Source organism: Quercus lobata, chromosome 2, assembly GCF_001633185.2.
Source record: "Quercus lobata isolate SW786 chromosome 2, ValleyOak3.0 Primary Assembly, whole genome shotgun sequence".
NCBI classification, from domain to species: domain Eukaryota; kingdom Viridiplantae; phylum Streptophyta; class Magnoliopsida; order Fagales; family Fagaceae; genus Quercus; species Quercus lobata.
In genome coordinates, this window is record NC_044905.1 from 36512082 (window position 1) to 36533652 (window position 21571).

The 21571-nt window shown below is 34.1% G+C and overlaps 2 protein-coding genes across 2 annotated transcripts; one reads left to right on the plus strand and one right to left on the minus strand.

Moving 5' to 3' along the window:
- Nucleotides 1–12985: 12985 nt before the first annotated feature.
- On the plus strand, nt 12986–17963 carry LOC115977862 (polyadenylate-binding protein 3-like). Its single transcript, XM_031099887.1, has 7 exons — nt 12986–13177; nt 14399–15177; nt 15324–15401; nt 15504–15593; nt 16495–16788; nt 17349–17573; nt 17718–17963. Exons 1-7 carry the CDS (start codon nt 13003–13005, stop codon nt 17946–17948), a joined length of 1872 nt encoding a protein of 623 aa, XP_030955747.1. The 5' UTR covers nt 12986–13002; the 3' UTR covers nt 17949–17963.
- Nucleotides 17964–18967: 1004 nt separating this feature from the next.
- LOC115978208 lies at nt 18968–20491 on the minus strand. The gene is made up of 2 exons (XM_031100226.1): nt 20093–20491; nt 18968–19431 (listed from the first exon to the last, which is right to left on the minus strand). The coding sequence occupies exons 1-2, from the start codon at nt 20478–20480 to the stop codon at nt 19136–19138; spliced, it is 684 nt and encodes a 227-aa protein (XP_030956086.1). The 5' UTR covers nt 20481–20491; the 3' UTR covers nt 18968–19135.
- Between the last annotated feature and the right edge of the window lie 1080 nt (nt 20492–21571).

Consider the following 21571-nt stretch of genomic DNA (forward strand, 5'->3'; position numbering starts at 1 on the left):
CTCTTGAAATAGAAGTTGGCCTACATACATATTTAAATTTAAACCCATATAAGAATTTCATTTTTTACCGAATATAACTGTGCTAGTGCTCAATAGCTCAATTATTAACCCCCCACCCAAAATATATATATTCAAAATATCAATAGAAAGTAAGGACAATCTTTCTAGAAAATTGTGTACTTAGTATATAAAACTTCAACTTTGGGGAAGAATTGATCGGGAGGAAGACCTTGTTCTTCTTCTTTTTTTTTTTATTCTTTTTTTACTTGGTGTTAATACCTATTTTCATGACACATTTTTTCTTAAGCTCAATTCACGTACAACATTTTTATTTTATTCTTTAAGTATGCCCCAAGCCCATGTGACTTATTGAGGAAATTGAGGAAGTATGGTTTAAAGGGTATGAGTCAGTTTTCTTTCAAACCTTTTGCATGAGTCCAACCCAATTGTGCTACCAAGTGGACAATGGACGCTAGTATTACCTCAAGCTCATAGCGGAAGTCTTGTACTTGAAATTTTCACCCCAAAAGAGCTTTTATGCTTTGGCTAACTGTGGCCCAAAGTTTCTACCCTAACCCATTTTTGCCTTTAAACATAGTTGGCTCTCATTAGCCAACTCCAGTTACTAGCCTTCACTTAGGTGAGCTCCCCAACAGTCTGAAACAATTGAAAAGGGGGAGCCAATGGGGGTTTGGTCAAGCACTTCCTTTTTAATGATGATTGTCGAGGTATAATTTTTTCACTCATACCACGTGTCTCAAGCCTATTTAATCACATTTATTTATTCACCAAAAATACCAAAATTTCACCCATAAATTATTCTAGGCCACCATGAATATTTCTCATCCCATTGGCCCACAAATATTTCCTATCTCATTATCTAAATTGGATCATGATATAAACCATCACAAAAGCCTAAAATCTGATATCTTATCTAATTTTATTATCATTATTTAGATAAGCTCAAAACCGGCCCTATGAGCCCAATGCACACACCCCATTCTTTTTAAAGCCCAAGACTACTAACCCTTAGCAATATTTCAAAAGCACATGATTCAAGTCCATGGCAATGCTATTTTATCAATGAAATTCAAAGCTCATGGTTTAAACTCATGGTAATTTATTTATCAAAAGCCCAATTCACATTGGCGATATATTAGAAGCCCAATTCTCATTGGCAATATCATAAACCTAGTTCACGTTAGCAATATATCAAAAGCCATCAAAAACCCAGTTCACATTGGCAATATATCAAAAGCTCAATTCTTATTGGCAATATCAAAAACTCAATTCACATTGGTAATATATCAAAAGCCCAATTTTCATTGGTAATATCAAAAACCCAATTCTCATTGGTAATATATCAAAAGCCAAACTCTCATTGGCAATATATCAAAAGCCCAATTTACATTAGCAATATTAAAAACCCAATTCTCATTGACAATATTAAAAACCCAATTTATGTTGACACTATTAAAAACCCAAGTTAGCTACTTGGCATTATTTAGTAAAAGGCCCAAAGTTATCAATACTTGGCAAATATTATATCATAAGTATTTCATTTAAAGTCCAATGATAAACAATATTTTAAGTTCTTAAACCTATTACTATAATATTACAATCCCATGAAATTTATGGCAATTATCTATTTTCAAAACCCATGGCAATTATCTTATAAAAACCCATGGAAAGTTATGATTATTTATCTTAGACCCATGACATTTATTTATTTCATTCCATATTATAAACTCATGGAATTTATATAAGAACTCATGGTCACTATTTATCTTATATCACAACATTCATAATATTTATTTCCAAAACTCATGATAATTATTTATCCTACAGGCCCATTATGATTATCTATAGAAAAAAAAATCATGAAAATATCACATTATTCCATTATAGTGATTGTTACCATATTTTATTTGAAATCCATGGATATTGCTTCTATTAATACCCATGGTAAATAATATTCAAGAAACATTTGAGGTTACTATTTAAAAGCTCCAAAGAAAATATCATTTACAAAATAATCTATGGCAAAAATTATGAGAAACTATACAAGTTGTTATTTAAAACCCATGAAAATTAATACCCAAAACCTATCATAAATATTTATTAAAACTCATGAATACATTTCATTTTTACTAACAACTAAAGCTCATATGGAATAAAAATTCATGGCAATATATGGTAGCTTTGTCCATTTTATAGGGCTCATAATGAAAAAGCAAGAGGATAGACCCAAGTAGAGAGAACCACCAAATCAAAGGCCCACTAAAATACTCAGCCCTCGTGGCCAAGCCCAACATGAAATTTCAGCTAAAACAGCTCATGTGTGCAAACTGACCCAGTTGAAAAACTCTCTTCAGTTCTGTCTTCCATTAGAGAGCATCTCAAGAAGCAACCAAGCTCCTAAACCAAATTAGGAGCTGGGCTAGCTGGCCACCTGTCCCATTAGCCTCTTTGCCATTGCCAACTCTGACATGAACAATACCAGAGGCTAGGCTAACACCTAAAAGCTAATGGGCAATAAATACCCTTCTTCTCCAAGTTTTGATCACAACTCAAGGAAGCCATAACCAAGACCTCCAAGCTCATGAAATTCTCAACTAAATAGTTTATTTTATTACTAAAAACATATATAATTGATTCATGAACCAAGCTCATGAATCCCAAAAGGGGAAAATTAGGGAAAAGTGGTTTGGAGGGCATAAAGGGGTGTCCAGCAAAGGCATCAATAGTTAACACCTGGCTTGGAGTGTCAACCAACCCTTTTGAGCTCTAATCCTAGTTGCAGCAAGTAAGATCTCTAGTCCTCATACTAGCTCTAATCCTATAAGATGAAATTAATCTCCAAATCCCAGCATTTAATGCCTAGATTAGGAGCATCTCAGCCTCTAAATGCATTACGCAAATAAGCAAAACACTCTAAAAGCAAGTCTCACCATTTTGGGCCAAATCTTAGAAGAGATATTCTGAGATTTTGCTACTGTCAAACCTGGTCCTCTCCAAATTTTGCTAAACAATCCCTTAAACTTCACCATAAAAGGAACTACCGTCAACTCATCAAAAAAACCAAGATCTCCTCATAAAATTCTTCACCCATCATGCTATTTTTAGCTCATAAATCAGTCATTTAGTTCATAAACTAGCGTTTAGTCCATAAATACCCATGTACACCTACCCATAAACATGTCATTCCATCTTCTCAAAAAATCGCAGCACCTTAAAATAGCCATAAACAGTCCCTCTTTACACCATACTTAAAAATGGCTAAACGTCACTGCATCACTCTTCCATATTTCCACATATTCACTCATACTTTCTATAAAGTCATTCCTATCACTTACTATACACATATATTCATCATTATGGGCATGATATGGCATATAGAGATCTTATTTAAACATTTGCTATACTAGATGGATACTCTTTCTCTCCTTTCATTCCATTCTAATTTTTGCTCTTTTATTTGTAATTATGAAGCCTTTAATCCTTGTTTATTGTTATTATAATGAAGGCCATAATGTCTTGGATATTATGAAAGTTTTCCCTTGCGTTGACTTAATGATAATGAGAAAAATATATGATTTTTATCATGTAATCATATTTAGACTAATCAAACGTTACTACTGGAGGTCTGTCATATTCACTGCTGGACCATTTTCCTCTTGTGTGCTTGTTATAACGGGTCCACTTTTATATTAACCAACTACGGAGGAAATGCATAATTTTTATTGTGCGAATACATTTATTTATTTTCTAGACATCTACTACTGGACATTTCTCTTGTTTACCGTTGGACTATTATTTAAGCACTTATTGTCGTGGGCCATCCTTTGTGCTAGCTTATCTCTGCAGGAGTTATTTTTGGTGCCTTATTATAATCTTTGTTGGATGTAACCCGGACCTTGAGGAAAAATGGGTCTTTCACACTTCACCGATAGCCTTTGAGCCATATTCCAAGCCCAAAGTCGAGTCTCGGTCTTAGCTTCCCAAATATCACATTGGTAACAAAAAAACTACCCTCAACAATGATAAAAGTAAACCGACCATTTTATCCAATAAAAAGGCAAACTAAACCAAACATCAATTTAGCAACTTGGAGGTTCATAGCCTTATCTTTTAGCCTAAAAATCAGTCACTAAACGCACTCAAAACTCAATATAAAATCCCACAATCAGATTCAAAATAAACCAACCATGTTTTACCCAAAGAGATGAAACTTTAAAGCAAAAGCCCATTCAACCAGGAGACATTCTCACAATTCTAAAGCTTAGGGGTGGAAATATGGATATAGGGGAATCTTGTCTCTCTTCCTCACAACCTCTCTCAATTTCCTCTTCTTGCTAACTGTGGGTCGAAGTTTTAGACCTGTTGTATTTTTATGCATTTCTTTGCAATTTAGTTTTTGGCATTTTAATTTCTCTTTTGTTAAAGCACCGTTAGCCTTTGTTTGCTATACATTCTCACAATTCTAAAGCTTAGGGGTGGAAATATGGATATAAGGGAACCTTCCCTCTCTTCCTCACAACCTCTCTCAATTTCCACTTCTTGCTAACTGTGGGTTGAAATTTCAGATCTGTTGTGTTTTTATGCATTTCTCTGCAATTTAGTTTTTGGCATTTTGATTTCTCTTTTTGTTAAAGCACCATTAGCCTTTGTTTGCTAGACATTGTGAATTTTGGGCTTGACTCTTCACAAATAATCACTTCTAAAGAACCCAAAGGGAGATTTGGGTTGTTCTCATATTTTTGGCCCATGTTGCAAAACGTCCCCGACACTTGGTTCCCAAACATGAACCTTAAACACATCACTTTTGAGAGAAAGCACTTATTGCATCAAGGCCCTCTACATTTTTTTTAAATGGTGCATACCCCTTAAAATAACTCTAGAATCAACTATTGATGTTACGTTATTAACATTGCAAATTTTCTAAAAACCTAACTTTGTTTACATAAATCAATTGTCAACAAAATTTATAAATCACAATCAATCCAACAATTTCATCCCACTTAATAAACAACTGAGTTGACATCTAACTTGAAAGCATCCCCATTACTCAAATTTGCATTAAAATCCATAAATTGAAGTAAACATAACTCAAGTAATCAATAATAGAATAATGAAAAAATCCTGAAAAAATTACCCATTAGAAATTTGACCCTTCTAGGGTTTCCGATAATACAAAAGCTTAAGCATCAAAAAATTGAAGTAAAATAAAGAATGCCCATTATAGTACATCACAAAAGCTGATAGGCATTTCAATGAACCCGTTTGGGGTAAGATCAAAAGAGACATGAGGCAACAAAAAAGGTAGAGAGCTGAGGCCAAGCAACAAAAAGCCTAAAAGCCCTTCAACTACTCTCTACTTAGTTGGTAGTTTTAGCTTGAGCATAAGTTAGGTCGAGTATTATTTGCATTCTATAATACGAAATGTTGATGCTCTTCTTGTAGAATCTACTGAAAGGAAATGACTTCCATGTGATAAGGCTACTATTTAGTGTTTCGATTGCATAGGAGGAAGTACATTATTCCCTCAATGTCTAAGGATCCCATTTTTTTGGCTTGGTTTGGAAATTCGACCCGGGGGGAGGGGGGGAATGATGTGGTATGTATATGTGTAATTGCATGGTTTTGGTTCTAAATAGTAGGCAAGATCTAAGAAATAAAAAATTACATGGTTTTGATACTAATTACATTCTATAAAAAGTTTTTTTTTTTTTTTTTTTTTTAAATGCATTGCTTTTTTCCTAGTTACAATCTAGGAGAAAAGAAAATAATGATAAGGACCTGGTCTTTGAACTCAAGATTTGAATTCAGAGTCCAAGTTATGGAGATGAGAAGGTAGAAGACACTCATATTGCCCATTCCATAGATTGTTATTCGGGAAATTGATGGCTCCACTTTTTCATCCAACATTTCATTATGCATGGAATGCTTGAATTTAAATAGGCTTATCTTGTGATATTAGTAGAGATTAAAAACTAATCTAATGCATGACAATACTAATCAACCCATATTAATCGGAAATCATCAAATTATGCATATTTAACTATGGAAAGTGACGAGTAGTGATCAAAATGGTTGTCCTTTAATGGATTGAGATCTTCTAGAGTTCTTAGGGTACTCTATCATGTAGAATTCTTTTAATCTTAACCTTTCATTTAAAATAAAAGGTCTAGATTTTGTCATATCATTAATCCACTAACAAATCTACAAAAATAATGATTTAAAAAAATAACTACTCATAAATGATAGTTATTACCTTAAATGTGATTAGTGGCTATGACATTGCAGCATTAAATGCAAAAGAAATTTGCTTATTTCGAAAATTGATTATTATGCACATAGGCCAAGAAGCATATATATATATATATATATATGATATATGAATGGCAGAGACACTTGGGTTTTCATTCCAATTTTTTTAGTCTTCTATTAATTTTATTAAAATTAAGCATCTACATGTTTTTTTTTTTTTTTTTTAACTTTTCAAGTACATGATTGGCACTTAGGATCATAAAATACAATTTTTCTATGTCCCATTTCAGTCAAACCTATGCTTTGAAATTAACAACCCAAACGATTTGTGGAACATATTGAAAAATGAAGAGGGGAAGGAGAAGATGACTTCACGTTTTCTTAGAGACTTGATTTAGGTAAAAGAGTTAAGGCAATAATTATTATTTATAAGTAGTTATTTTTTAAACCATTATTTTAGGGGATTTGTTAGTGGATTAATGATATGGAAAAATCTGGACCTTTTATTATAAATGAATGGATAAGATTAATAGAACTCTATACGGATGAGTACCCTAGGAACTCTGGAGGATCTTAATCCTCCTTTAATTGGACGACCATAAGCGCATTCAAGTTAGACTTAACTCTCTCATTCATTCATACAAAGCGTTACCCTCTCATTCAAGTCAGCGGTTACAAAGCCATTAATTGGCACCTTCATGGGCCACCTCATGTCAATTGCAGACAACCCGCTTGGAATTAATCACCCAATTCAGACACAATGTTCTAGGGAGATCAGCAGACCTTGCAATAAACCTAGGGGTGGCAACATCAACCCAAACCCATATGCCCACCCAAACCCACCCACTTAAATGAGACCCAAACCCACCCAATTATTAATTGGGTTAAATGGGTATTAACCCAATTAAACCCAATTAACATTAATGTTTATTGGGTTTTAATTGGGTACCCAATTAGACCTAATTATGATCCAACTATCATTTCTACAAATCATCCAACTCTAAAATGCCCCAAAACCACTAAAATTACCAAAATACCCCTTTAATCTAAAAAATGACCAAAATAACACCTAAACCTAAAAATGACCAAAATACCCCCTTAAACCTAAAAAAATGACCAAAATACTCCAAAAACCTAAAAATTACCAAAATAATCCCAAAACCTACAAAATGGCCAAAATACTCCCGAAACCCAAAAAATGACCAAAATATCCCTCGAAACCCAAAAAATGACCAAAATATCCCTCGAAACCCAAAAAATGATCAAAATACCCCTCAAAACCTAAAAATTACCAAAATACTCCCCCAAACCCAAAAAAATGACCAAAATACCCCCGAACCCCAAAAAATGACCAAAATACTCACGAACCCCAAAAAATGACCAAAATACCCTCAAAACCAAAAAATTACCAAAATACCCCCAAAACAAAAAATGACCAAACCCCCCCAAAAAAAGACCAAAATACCCCCGAACCCAAATGACCAAAATACCCCTGAAACCCAAAAATGACCAAAATACCCCCGAAATGACCAAAATACCCGAAATTAAAAATTACCAAAATACCCCTGAAATCCAAAAAATGACCAAAATACTCCTGAAACCTAAAAATTACCAAAATCCCTCTGAAACCTAAAAAATGGCTAAAATAACCCTAAAGCCTAAAAAATGACCAAAATAACCCCCAAAACCTAAAAAATGACCAAAATACCCTCGAAACCTGAAAAATGGCCAAAATAACCCCAAACCCTAAAAATTGATCAAAATAGTCTAGAAACCTAAAAATGACCAAAATACCCCCCTAAAACTATAAAATGACCAAAATACCCCCTAAACCTAAAAAATTACTAGAATACCCATGAAACCTAAAAAATGACCAAAATACCCTCAAACATATAAAGTGACGAAAATACCCCTAAACCTTTGAAATGACCCAAATAAACCCAAAACCTCTAAAATGGACACAAACAACCTGAAACCTCTAAAATTACCAAAAATACCCCGAAACACCTAAAACCATCGAAATACCTCTAAACCTATAAAACGACCAAAATACCCCCCAAAATATCTAAAATGACCAACATACCACTAATCCTATAAGATGAACAAAATACACCTGAAGCCTCTAAAATTACCAAAATAGGGGTTTGTGGTATTTTGGATGTTTCGAGGGTATTTTTGTTAAATTAAAGGTTCTAAGAGTATTTTAGTCATTTTGTAGGTTTTGAGGGAATGTCACAATTTTTTTAGGTTTTAGGGGTGTTTCGTTAACTTTTAGATTTTAGGCCATTTTTTTTTTGTAATTTTCTAGGTTTTGGAGGTCGTTTAATAACTTTTTAGGTTTAGGGGGTATTTTGGTCATTTTTTATGTTTAGGGAGTATTTGGGTAATTTTTTAGGTTTAGGGTGTATTTTTATCAACTTATAGGTTTAAGGGGCATTTTTTTCATTTTATAGGTTTCAGGGTATTTTGGTCATTTTTTAGGTTTCGAGGATATTTTGGTCATTTTAAGGTTTAGGGGTTATTTTGGTCATATTTAGGTTTCAGGGGTACTTTGGTCATTTTTTAGGTTTTAGGGGGTATTGCATTAATTTTTAGGTTTCGAGGATATTTCGATCATTTTTTAGGTTTTGAGGGTATTTTGATCATTTTTTGGTTTCTAGGTTATTTTGGTCAATTTTTAGGCTTTGGGGTTATTTTGGCCATTTTTAAGGTTTCAGGGGTATTTTGGTCATTTTTAAGTTTCGGCGTTATTTTGGTTAATTTTTAGGCTTCAATATTATTTTGGTAATTTTTTAGGTTTCAGGGGTATTTTGGACTTTTTTTTGGGTTTTGGGGGTATTTTGGTCCTTTTTTTTTTTGGGTTCAAGGGTATTTTGGTCATTTTATGGATTTTGGGGGTATTTTGGTGATTTTTAGGTTTCAAGGATATTTTGGTAATTTTTTGGATTCCTCGGGGTATTTGGTCATTTTGTAGGTTTTGTGATTATTTTGGTAATTTTTAGGTTTCGGGGGTATTTTAGTCATTTTTTTGGGTTCTGGGGATATTTTGGTCATTTTGTAGGTTTCCTGATTATTTTGGTAATTTTTAGATTTTGAGGGTATTTTGGTCATTTTTTAGGTTTTAGGGGTATTTTGGTCATTTTTTGGGTTTTAGGGGGGTATTTTGGTCATTTTTTGGGTTTTGGAGGTATTTTGGTAATTTTTGGTTTCGAGGGTATTTTGGTCATTTTTTGGGTTTCAGGTGTATTTTGGTCATTTTTTAAGTTTCAGGGGTATTTTGGGAAATTTTAGGTTTCGGGGGTAAGTTGGTCATTTTTTGGGTTTCTAGGGTATTTTGGTAATTTTTAGGTTTCGGGGGTATTTTGGTCGTTTTTTAGGTTTCAGGAGTATTTGGTTATTTTTTGGATTTTGGGGGTATTTTGGTAATTTTAGATTTGGGGGTATTTGGTCATTTTTAGGTTTCGGCGTTATTTTGGTTAATTTTTAGGCTTCAATATTATTTTGGTAATTTTTTAGGTTTCGAGGGTATTTTGGACTTTTTTTTTTGGGTTTTAGGGGTATTTTGGTAATTTTTATGTTTTAGGGATATTTTGGTCATTTTTTGGATTCCTGGGGGTATTTGGTCATTTTGTAGGTTTTGTGATTATTTTGGTAATTTTTAGGTTTCGGGGGTATTTTAGTCATTTTTTTGGGTTCTGGGGATATTTTGGTCATTTTGTAGGTTTCGTGATTATTTTGGTAATTTTTAGGTTTTGAGGGTATTTTGGTCATTTTTTAGGTTTTAGGGGTATTTTGGTCATTTTAAGGTTTTGGGGGTATTTTGGTCATTTTTTGGGTTTTGGTGGTATTTTGGTAATTTTTGGTTTCGGGAGTATTTTGGTTATTTTTTGGGTTTCGAGAGTATTTTGGTTATTTTTTGGATTTCTATGGTATTTTAGTAATTTTTAGGTTTCGGACGAATTTTGGTCATTTTTTAGGTTTCGGGGGTATTTTGGTTATTTTTTGGACTTTGGGGGTATTTTGGTAATTTTAGATTTGGGGGTATTTTGTTCATTTTTGAAGATTTTAGAGTACTTTGGTCATTTTCACTTTAGTGGTATTTTAGTAATTTTGATAATTGGGTAATTGGGTGGGTTAGAGTTTACCCCTAATAATTGGGTTGGGTTGGATTTGGGTTAGAAGTAATTAGTTAAATGGGTTTTAATGGGTAAATGAGTTTTATATACCCAACCCAATTATGCCCATCCCAAACCCACCCATTTGCCACCCCTAAATAAACCCATGGGATGGCTATATAAAGCCATAGAAAGCAAGTAAGTAAACAACACACATCATACTACAATACATGCTATAGATTTCTAAAGAGATTATCTAATTTAAGCATCGAAGAGTTCTTGGCTGGCACCAACCAGGTGTCTTTCATCTCTACTCTCTTTGTTCTCAACAGGAAATCAAGTTCATCCATAACATCAAGTTCGCCCATCAACATAGACGAGGAACGTATTGACGAGGCACATTTGTGTTTTATTAGAAAGTATTTATAAATTTTTACTTACATGCACAACATCTTTCAAACGGCATGGAGGAGGATTTATTCTATGAAAATGGATTACTTTGATACGCGTAACTCCTTAATCCACAGATCTTCTGCTTGATTATTTAAGAGAGTTATGCATGTTGATGTATGTAGGTGATTGTAGAGATTGATGATAGTGGATCTGATGGGTGGATATAGACCAAGATTGTTGGGATATTTTTAGCTTAAGGGGAGTGATGTTCCATGAAGCAATCTAATGTATCTCCTAAGATTTTTATAAAAAAATTTGTAGCACTTCACTAGGCTAGAATTTTACCTAAAAGTGAAATTCTAGAAAAAAAAAAAAAAAAAAAAAAAAGAAGAAGAAGAAGAAGAAGAAAAGTCCCCTCATTTGATGAAGGTCGGTGCTAATTATTGAGTTAGATGGATTAGAGGGCTTAAATTTCTCTCCTTTCCATCTTTCTAGGATTTTTTGAACTTGTTTTTAATACATAATAAAATTTAACTTTCATTATTCTCTCTTTTTTTTTTTTTTAAAACATAATAAAAAATACTCATGATCTTATTTATTTGTTTAATATGAAAAACTATGGTTTTTTTGGCATAATAATAATAATAATAATAATTATTATTATTATTATTATTAAAAATGGCACCGTTTTGAAATAATTGAGGAGAATAGTTTTTCTTTAAAAATCGTATTCTAATATGATTTTAAGTTTGAAATCTTGTGAAAAAAATATTTTCAAATAAATTCTATTGATCTGGCATGAGTTAATGAGGCATAATAAATACTTAAAAATCGTATTTTAAAAACACATTTTCAATTATATTACATTTTGCATTGAAATCGTGTTGAAATACATCATTTCAACACAACTTCAATGTAAAATTTGTTAATTTGTACAAAAAAATTGCACCTACCCTCTATCTAAATGAGTAACTCATATAGGATTCCTTAATAATATGATTATGCATTTGGCCATGGAAAATTTGTATACAAAAATTGGGTTTACATTGAACTCATTTAATGCACAATGTGATATAACTAAAAATTGTGTTTCTAAAACATGATATCCAGGTGTACATTATGCCACATCAACTCTGAACAAGCAAGCAAGATTTTTTTCACCACTAAAAATCATATTTCAAAAACACAATTTTACAAAAAGGTTATTCCCACAAATAGTTTTCCAAACAATGTAGTATTTTATAATAATTAATAATAAAATAGTATTAATTTGCCAAAAAATTCAAAAGGTGCGGATCATGCTAGATTGATCCAAAACATAAAAATTTGGGTAAAACTTGTACCTAAGTACCTACTCAATCCATCTACAAATACATCTATTTCACAGCAAAATTTATGATTTGCTAACTTTTATAATTGTGAGTGGACAATAAAAAATGGTAGATTGACCACTTATAGTAAAGAATTTAGCAAACACTAAAATTATTAGTATCTACTTGAGCATTACCTGTTTGCCCAGTCTAGTTGTTGCAGTTGAAAGGGAAAAAACGGAGAAGACGAGCAAAGATTGACCAGAACATGGTTGTTTTTGTTACCTTAAACACGAAGACTTTGCTTAATAATAAAAAAATAGTGATTTTTATTTATTTATTGATTAAAAAAAAGAAAAAAGGAAAAAGAAAAGAGAGGTCCCGTCCGAGGTGAAAAAACCAGACAACGAAACATAATAAAAAAGCGCGAGAACGGGAGGGAGGGACATAAATAAATAAAATGTACAATAGACGAATGCCACGTGCGCTTCCTGAAACGCTTCGAAAGTTATATATAAATATATATAGATATATATTAGGAAGCCTCTCTTCTGTTTTATTCTCTTTCTTTCTTCTTCTACTCTCTCTATTTCAGAACCAAAAAAAAAAAAAAGAGAAAAATTAAAATTAAAAACCAAAAAAAAATTTGATTACCATATTAGGTTAGGAGAACAAAGCCCTAGCTTTTCGTTGCCCTATATAAATAAATTAATATATCTGATCACAGACTCTGGAAAAAAAAAAAAAAAACTCTAAAAACTTTGTATTTTCAGAATTTTGTATATTTTTTTGTTTGTTGTTGTTGTTGTTGTTGTTGGGAGACGGCAATGGCAGCGGCGGCGGCGGGGGCGACAGGTGGAGGGAGTGCGGAGGCGGCGGCGGCGGTGGGGAGTGGGGCCCAGTTGAGCCCGAACATGATTGGGAACCCATCGCTGTACGTGGGGGATCTGGATGCGACGGTGGACGAGACACAACTGTACGACCTGTTTAGCCAGGTGTCTCAGGTGGTCTCCATCAGGGTTTGCAGGGATCAGAACCGCAGGTCCTCTCTTGGCTACGCTTATGTCAATTACGCCAACGCTCAGGAAGGTCTGTTCTATTCATCCCAATTCTCTTTTCTCTTTCTTTTCTTCATCTTCATCTTCATCTTCATCATCATCATATATACATATATATATATATATATATATATATTTTTGATTATATGCGAGGCACGATCACATTGTTATATATACGTATATATGTATGTGTATAATATGTGCACGTGGATATTTGATATTTCTGTGTGTCTCTGTTTCTGTGCGAAAAGCTGCGATTGTTAATTCAGTAATTAAAAAAAAAAAAAAAAAAGAATAATGATTTTTGGTTGTCAGTGAATTGTTGTATTGCTTTATTTTATTTTAATTTTTGTGTTTTGGGTATTTTTATTGTAATTATCTGGATATTGAGCTTTGGGTTTGATCAATTTTGTTTGGTGCCGTACTCATACTCTGTATCTGTGTCGTACTTTCTCGGTGTATGGTTACATTTATTGGGTTGATTCTATCGTATATTGTTCAATTACCTATAGAATTTGTTTACATTTTTTTTTTTTTTTTGGTTAGAATGTTTTTATTTTATTTTATTAAAAAAAACGACTTTTTTGGTGAATTCTGAGAGTATTAATTTTGGAATTGAGAACAATGTATGTTTTGGCTTCATAGTTTTGGACCTTTTTGGAATGAAAGGTTTCATCTTTAAGGTAGATTATATGTTTTTGTTTTCATTTTTATTTATTTATTTGGAGAATTTCATTTTAGGCTTATAAAAAAAAAATGTTCCTTTTCTTTTGGGGAATATTCTGAACTTTTTTTGGGGATTGGTGGTTTGTTTGATATGAATTTTCACTGTTTGTAATTAATTTCTTTCTGAATTTTAGTTTTTACCAACAATATATTTTTCTTAAACTAGTAGAACTTAATTATTTTTTTTCTATTATTAAATGATAGAAAATTAATTTGTTTTCAACATATAATACTTACATATATTTTTTTTTTATTATATGCTTGTCATTATACAGAAAATAATTGTAGAGTGGCGCTTAGTTACCAAGATTTTTGGTAGTTTGAATTCAACTATGGATTTTTTTTTCCCAATCAAATTCGTAGGATTTCCCCCCCTTTTTTTTCAAAAATAACATTCCAATTATGCTCTTGGAAACAACAAATTAGTGAGTATTTACCTGTTTTGTTTCTCTTTATTGGTTTCCAAATTAATGTTTGTTTTGTTGCCAAGCTTAGCATTGACCCTGATCTGTTTTCTTAATTGCAGCTGCTCATGCTATGGGGATCTTGAATTTTACTCCTATCAATGGGAAACCTATCAGGATTATGTATTCTCATCGAGATCCTAGTATTCGGAAAAGCGGATATGCTAATGTTTTTATTAAGAACCTTGACACATCAATAGATAACAAGGCATTGAATGAAACTTTTGCTGCCTTTGGGACTGTACTTTCTTGCAAGGTGGCCGTCGATAGCAATGGTCAGTCTAGAGGCTATGGGTTTGTACAGTTTGAAAATGAGGAATCAGCACAAAATGCAATTACGCGATTGAATGGTATGCTGATAAATGATAAAAAGGTCTATGTTGGACTTTTTGTTCGACGTCAAGAGAGGAATCAACAAAATGGCTCACCGAAGTTTACTAATGTTTATGTGAAAAATTTGGCTGAAGCAACTACTGATGAGGACCTTAAGAAACTTTTTGGCACCTATGGTACAATCACAAGTGCAGTAGTTATGAGAGATGCAAATGGGAAGTCCAGATGTTTTGGTTTTGTAAACTTCCAGAGCCCAGACGATGCTGCTGTTGCAGTTGAGAAGTTGAATGGGTCCTCTACCAGTGATGACAAGGTTTTATATGTGGGGAGGGCTCAAAGGAAAGCAGAAAGGGAGGCCGAGTTGAAGGCCAAATTTCAGCAGGAAAGAATTAGCAGATATGAAAAATTGCAAGGTGCTAATTTATATCTAAAAAATCTTGATGACAACATTAATGATGATAAGCTGAAGGAGTTATTCTCTGAGTTTGGAACAATAACTTCATGCAAGGTATATATTGTTTTTAAGTGAAGTGATTTTTTCCCTTCTCTCCTGAATCCCAATTGGTCCTTGGTGGTTTTATTTGTGAGTCAATTATAATAATTGTTTTCTAGTAGTAACTTTTTGTTTGGCACATTTTTATTAAATATAATTAGGTAATGCTTGATCCACAAGGTCACAGCAAGGGATCTGGTTTTGTGGCCTTTTCTACTCCAGAGGAAGCTACTAAAGCTGTAAGTTACTAATTCATTTTCTAGGACCACTTGACAGACCCTACTTTTGCACCATTGCTTTCCCTCATGAATGTATGAATTTTCTTTCTCATTTCTGCTCAGTTGAATGAGATGAGTGGAAAGATGATTGGACGGAAACCTCTTTTTGTTGCTGTGGCCCAGCGCAAAGAAGATAGGAAGGCTCAGCTTCAGGTGATTTTTCTTCATACATATATGAATGGTTATATAGGAAACATAGTTCACTTTGATGTGCAGTTGGGGCTTGCTTAATTTTGTGGAAATTTGATAAGGATGTTATAAGGAAGGTCTTTACTGATGTAATCCTAGTTATTAGTTGATAAAACAGGTGCCTACTTTTTGAATATGCAGTCAATGTCTTGCAGCCTTTTATTTTTCATTATCACACAAATGCTGGACATACTGGAATATCTGAGCACTTGTGTGGAAATTTGATTTTGAATCTCTAGAGCATTTCCTTGTGAAAAAGAGAAAGAAACATGAAAATGAACAATGGCAAGACTGTAATTTAGATGGTCTTGTTATGTCCCAAATGTGTGTCTTTCTCTGTGACTGGAAAATGCCAAGCTGTTAGTGCAGGAGATATCTCAGAAGTGAACAAATTTTGTTGCATTTTTTTTTTTTTTTTGGTCAATGACAGATACTTGTAAAATTAAAGAATTTTATATTCAAATCAACATTGTCTGTGGCGTTGCTGTCAAACTATCCAACTAGCAAATCTTTTCCATCCATTTCTACAAGTTTATACCCGAATATAAATTTTTTCACTTTATGAATTTCTCTCTTGAGCTTCATGTTGAAAAGTTAATGGTACAAAATTGGTGATATTCTTTAAATCTTAAATTTGGCTAGGGAATTTTTCTCTGAAATAGCACTTTATCCCCTCTTTCCCATTCTTAAGGGTGGAGGGTGAGATCATGGGTTTAAAAGTTAATGGGTGCACCGTGCACATGTAATTAAAACAAAATGCCTCTCAATTGTTTTTCATGATGGTTGGAAGTAGGTGTCATTACTTGTATTCTCTGTCAAATGTATCAAACTTGATGGACAATTACCTAAACTTTCTTCCTTCTAGGCTCGTTTTGCTCAAATACGAACACCTGGTGGGATGGCACCTTTGCCTTCAGGATATCATCCTGGGGCACCCAGATTTGCCTCACAACAGTTGTATTTTGGTCAAGGTACTCCTGGCCTGATGCCCCCTCAGCCTGCGGGTTACGGCTTCCAGCAGCAACTCTTGCCTGGCATGCGCCCAGGTGTTGCTCCAAACTATATCATGCCATACCATCTTCAGAGGCAAGGACAGTCAGGGCATCGAATGGGCGTGCAGCGAGGAGGAAACTTTCAACAGGTTCCACAGCAGCAGCAGGTGATGTAACCAAACCTTCTTTCTTCTCATTCTTCCCTCATTATCTGGGTTTATAACATTGGGCTTTAAGATTGCATGACTTCCTTAATACTTAATGAGGCTCTATAATACTAGGACCCTGCTTAGTAGAATAAAATGTAACTAAATGATGAATCTTCATTCAACAGGGCACTCAATGATATCTCCATTTTTAATGTTTTCTCTCTACTTTATAGTCATGTGATGGACACCGACCTAAAATTTGATAGATTCAAGTCTCTTTTGAATGTTACTTTGCACCTCCTGATGTTTCCAATGGTAACATCCAAGGTTCAAATCCCCCCACCACCCTATTGTAACTATCGAGTTATTTTAATTACTTACTGATTTATTCCAGAAGCTCATTTGGCCTTTCTTTTATTTGTTTACTTTTTATATTTTTCATTACCCAATTTTGCTGTTTCCTTTTTTTTTGAATTATAGTTTTATAACTTGCTAATCATACCATGATGACTTTGTAGTCCAACATAATAGATATTTTGTTTACCTCTAATATTGTTTTATCCACTCCTCAAATTTAGTTACTGCATCGTAACTCCAACCAAGGCTTTAGATATATGGGAAATTCTCGAAATGGCGTTGATGCATCTGGGGTTCCTCAAGGTGTAGTAGGTCCAGTGATGCCATTGCCTTTTGATGGTTCAGCGATGCCAGCAGCTCCTGTTGATATCCAGAGACCTGGGCCAGTGCATATCTCAACACTTTCATCAGCTTTAGCTTCTGCTAGCCCAGAGAATCAGCGCGTGGTATGCTATTCTTCTTGTCTTTTTATATATTGATTATGATATATGATTTTTTGAGAAACATTGTTTGACTGGAATGACCTATAGAGAATGTGATAAACATAGTCTTTGGAAAGTAATTGTTGTACTTGTTTCATAAAATTACAGATGCTGGGTGAACACCTATATCCCCATGTGGAGAATCTTGAACCCCACAATGCATCAAAGGTGACTGGGATGTTGCTGGAGATGGATCAATCAGAGGTAATCCATCTCCTTGAGTCTCCAGATGCCCTGAAGCAGAAGGTGGGCGAGGCAATGGAAGTGCTACGGAAAGCTGCTGCAACAGAATCCGGTGTTAGTGATCAGCTTGGCTCGTTGGCACTTGGCACTGAATGATTGAAGTGGATTTGTGAGGGTAGATACATTTAATTTATTTGGGAGCCCATTTTTTACAGGGCTTGATGAGCTGACATTGTTTCTGGGGTTTTCGCTAAAATTACTGTTTTTTTTTTTTTGGGGGGGGGGGGGGGGTTTCTATGTGGCAATTTGATTCCTGACATTTTTTGGGCTTCAAATTTGGTATGGAGGAGGGTATTCAAAGACCTGAGATTATTAGGGATTTTTTTTTTTTCAGTTTCTTTCTCCTTTAGACTATCATTATTACTATCATGGATATCTTAGGAATTAAGTTGGGATTTTTGTAGAATTTTTTAAACTCTCTCTCTCTGTTTTTTTTTTTTAGGAATCCTAACATGAGGCATGATTCTTCTTTTATGTTCAATCCATGAGAGTTGTGGCTGGAGTGGGAAGTTTATCTCGCCACCCCATGCTTGATGTGTAACACCAATAAGGTCTTTTTGAAAAGTTGATTCATAAATTTACCTAGGACTTCCCTTTGGATGTTGCCTATGTGTAGAGTATTATTCATATATTAATTTTCATTGGAAGTTGGTGCAAAACGGGAATGGAAATTCTGTTTTCACTGTTCATTGATGAAATGGTAATCAACTTGGAATACCTTACAGTCATAACCTCTTCCCCCAATTAATACAACCTGTTTATGGTTTTGTTCTCTTTGTACAAAAATATTGGGAAGAATAAAACTGCCTCCTGTAAATTATCAAAAAATAACTGCTTCCTGTAGTTATTACCCCTCCCCTTCTCTGTCCTTTTTCATTTTTATTTGGGGCTCTCTCTCTCTCTCTCTCTCATCTTTAATTTAAGAAAGATACTCATTTGCATTCATGTTTGGATGAAAGAAAAGGAGATGAGAGTGAAGAGGGCTGTGATTTAAATTTAATTCCCCTTGTTTGATTTTTTTGATTTATTTTTAAAGAAGAGGAATCATTTTTGGAAAGAATGTTATACATCCCCCTTTTTTTACACATTACAAAATGTTGAAGTATATCAAGGGCTAAGGTATCTATTCCTCCCTTCTCTTTCAATTTTCAAAACATCGAAACAAAAAAGAGAAGTACTTCCTCTTCTTTTCATCTAAACTTCCAAACATAGCGTGTTTACATGGATGCAATTCACATCCGTATGAGAGAAGGGAGGATGCACAGCACAATGTGGAACAAGCTTCACAAGAAATCAGGGTGGACATCATCTTCAACCCTTTGATCATTGTTTATGGTCTCGAACTCCAAGGTATGGTAATGCAGCTGGTGTTCAAAATTCCTGCCACTTCCAAGTTGCAAGTTATCATTATCATCTTGCGCAATGTAGTCGTTCCATTTGGAAACCCCTTTGGCTTTGGTAGTTGGAAATGGAAGCTGAGGTTTCCTTCTTGGCTCCTGGCCTTCATCATCCTGTTTCATGCGGTCATTCCTTTGTGAAGAGCCCTTGGCGAAAGGCTGATACCTCCTTGGGTCCTTGTCTGCAATGCAAGACAGTCATGAGCCAACTCAATTAACATTCACAACACATGACATGAATTAGGATAGGTTCGGCTTGGGTAGCTCACCTGTGATAACTCCAATCTATCCCAACTTGTGATAACTCTAAAATCCAACCCAAATTAGAGCCTAATAAATATATTGGATTTTTATTCAAATTATTTATGCATATTATTCAATAAATGATCACAACTTACACAGTTAAGAGTCTAAAATTCCAATTTCATCAAAACTAATCAAATAAACATTTTTTTTACTTCAAATTATCAATAGCTTGGGTTGAAACCAATACCAAAGCCAAATCCAACCCAAACTTCAATGAAATAAAATAAGATTAAATTCAACCCATCAACACATGAAAAACCACTGGAGGTGAGGGTTGGGTTGTGTTAAGTTGAATCATCGAACCGGGTTTGTTAGGCGAGGTTGGATGTGGATGAACACTCCTATTCAGGTAACACAAGCAGAAGGATAAAATGAAATCTACTTATTGTTTATATCTAGCGATCAGATTCAGGCTTATGTATATATTTTCAGAGAGATAAAAAGAGAAATGAATCTTTTCTTCAATATTTTTCCGGTTGTACTTTGCATATAAATGAATCACATCACCAAAAAAAAAAAAGAAGAAGAGAGAATTACTTGGGGAGATGACATTTTTGGCGGTGGAATTTCTGTTGGAGAAAACCGGCTTGTAGAGAAGGTCTGCATTGGCATTGAGTTTTTGTTTCTTGAACAAATCCTCTGGCAACTCCGTCACAATCTTAGGCTCAAAATCACTTTCTTCCTCAACCTGCTGCTCTTCTACATCCACAGGATCAAGGAATTGACTCCAATCGCTGATTCGTCTCTTGTTATTGTGAACGCGATCGTCGTGGACAATATCTTCTTCTTCTTCTTCTTCTTGGAATTGTGGAAGAGGAAGTGGGGATGGTTGAGTAATGGCGCGGGACATGTTGAAGGACTGGACGAAGCCACGGAGGTCCTTGGCGACGAATCCCTGCGCGAACACTTTGCAAACAGACTGCATTTGGTTGCACACTACGCACCTCCACTTGCTGATTTTCTTCTTCTTCTTCTGTTGCTGCTGCTGCTTCACCTGAGACAAAATCTCAACTTCCAGTAATTTATTTATGTATAGTATAGTATGGTATAGATAAAGATAATAGACAATTGAATAGATAGTAAAATTTTGCCTGCATTGTGGAGCATTGGCAGCATTGAACCGCGATGAACATAGTCGTCGACGACATCTCTCTCTCTCTCTCTCTCTCTCTCTCTGTTTCTTTTTTCTTTTTTCTTTTATTTTGGAGGTTTTACATTTTGGGGGGAAATTTTGATTCTGAGACTTTGGCGCCAAAATTTTGGAAATTTGAGGCTTTTGAGTTTGGGCCTATAGTTGTTGTGGGCTTGTAGCTGCCTTTAGCTGGGCCTATCATATGCTCTTCCTCTATTCCTAATGTTTCCATCGGGACTCGGAAAATAAATGGACTTCTAAAAATTTATTTATACATATATTTAACTTGTGATGAATGCTATTTATCGTTCTGCCAAAATGTCAACTAGTTTTTGGTGTAGGTGAAATTTGAAGTTTAGATATCAAATTTATAGTGTTCACTTCATAATAATTATTCTTTATCATCAAGTCACTATAACAATTAGTTTTTTTTTTTTTTTTTCTTTAAGCTAACTTGAATGGCCACAAATGGACCTATATTACTTTCAAGAGAAATTGAGATAGTTTATGATCAAAACTTTTATGTCACAATTCTTATATGGTCAACTTTAAGTGGTAGAAGTTTCAAAATAAAAAATAAAAATTATGAACGGTGGAGAAAAAATTATAGAAGTAATAGACAACTACTTATAATTGACCACGTCAAAATTGTGGCACAAAAGATATGCTCCTATAAATACTCAAAAAGAAATTAAAAGGGTTATGTCATTTGTGCTTTTTTATTTTTTATTCTTTTAATATCGAAATTAATCATTATGGGATCATTACATTTCACTGAATTGAATCAGCATGAAATGTGAATTATCCATGCATGCATATTAGTTTTGTATGCGAGGGCCGATCCATGGTAATGGATTTTACCTAAAATTCTACACAATAAACAT

Bases quoted from the DNA above. Each gene is read 5' to 3' on its own strand.
- LOC115977862 (XM_031099887.1), top strand. From the start codon at position 13,003: ATGATTGGGAACCCATCGCTGTACGTGGGGGATCTGGATGCGACGGTG. The intron at 13,178-14,398 runs GTCTGTTCTATT...TCTTAATTGCAG, and splicing joins TTACGCCAACGCTCAGGAAG to CTGCTCATGCTATGGGGATC. The intron at 16,789-17,348 runs GTGATGTAACCA...CCTCAAATTTAG, and splicing joins AGGTTCCACAGCAGCAGCAG to TTACTGCATCGTAACTCCAA.
- LOC115978208 (XM_031100226.1), bottom strand. From the start codon at position 20,480: ATGCAGTCTGTTTGCAAAGTGTTCGCGCAGGGATTCGTCGCCAAGGAC. The intron at 19,432-20,092 runs GTAATTCTCTCT...CTTGCATTGCAG, and splicing joins CAAAAATGTCATCTCCCCAA to ACAAGGACCCAAGGAGGTAT.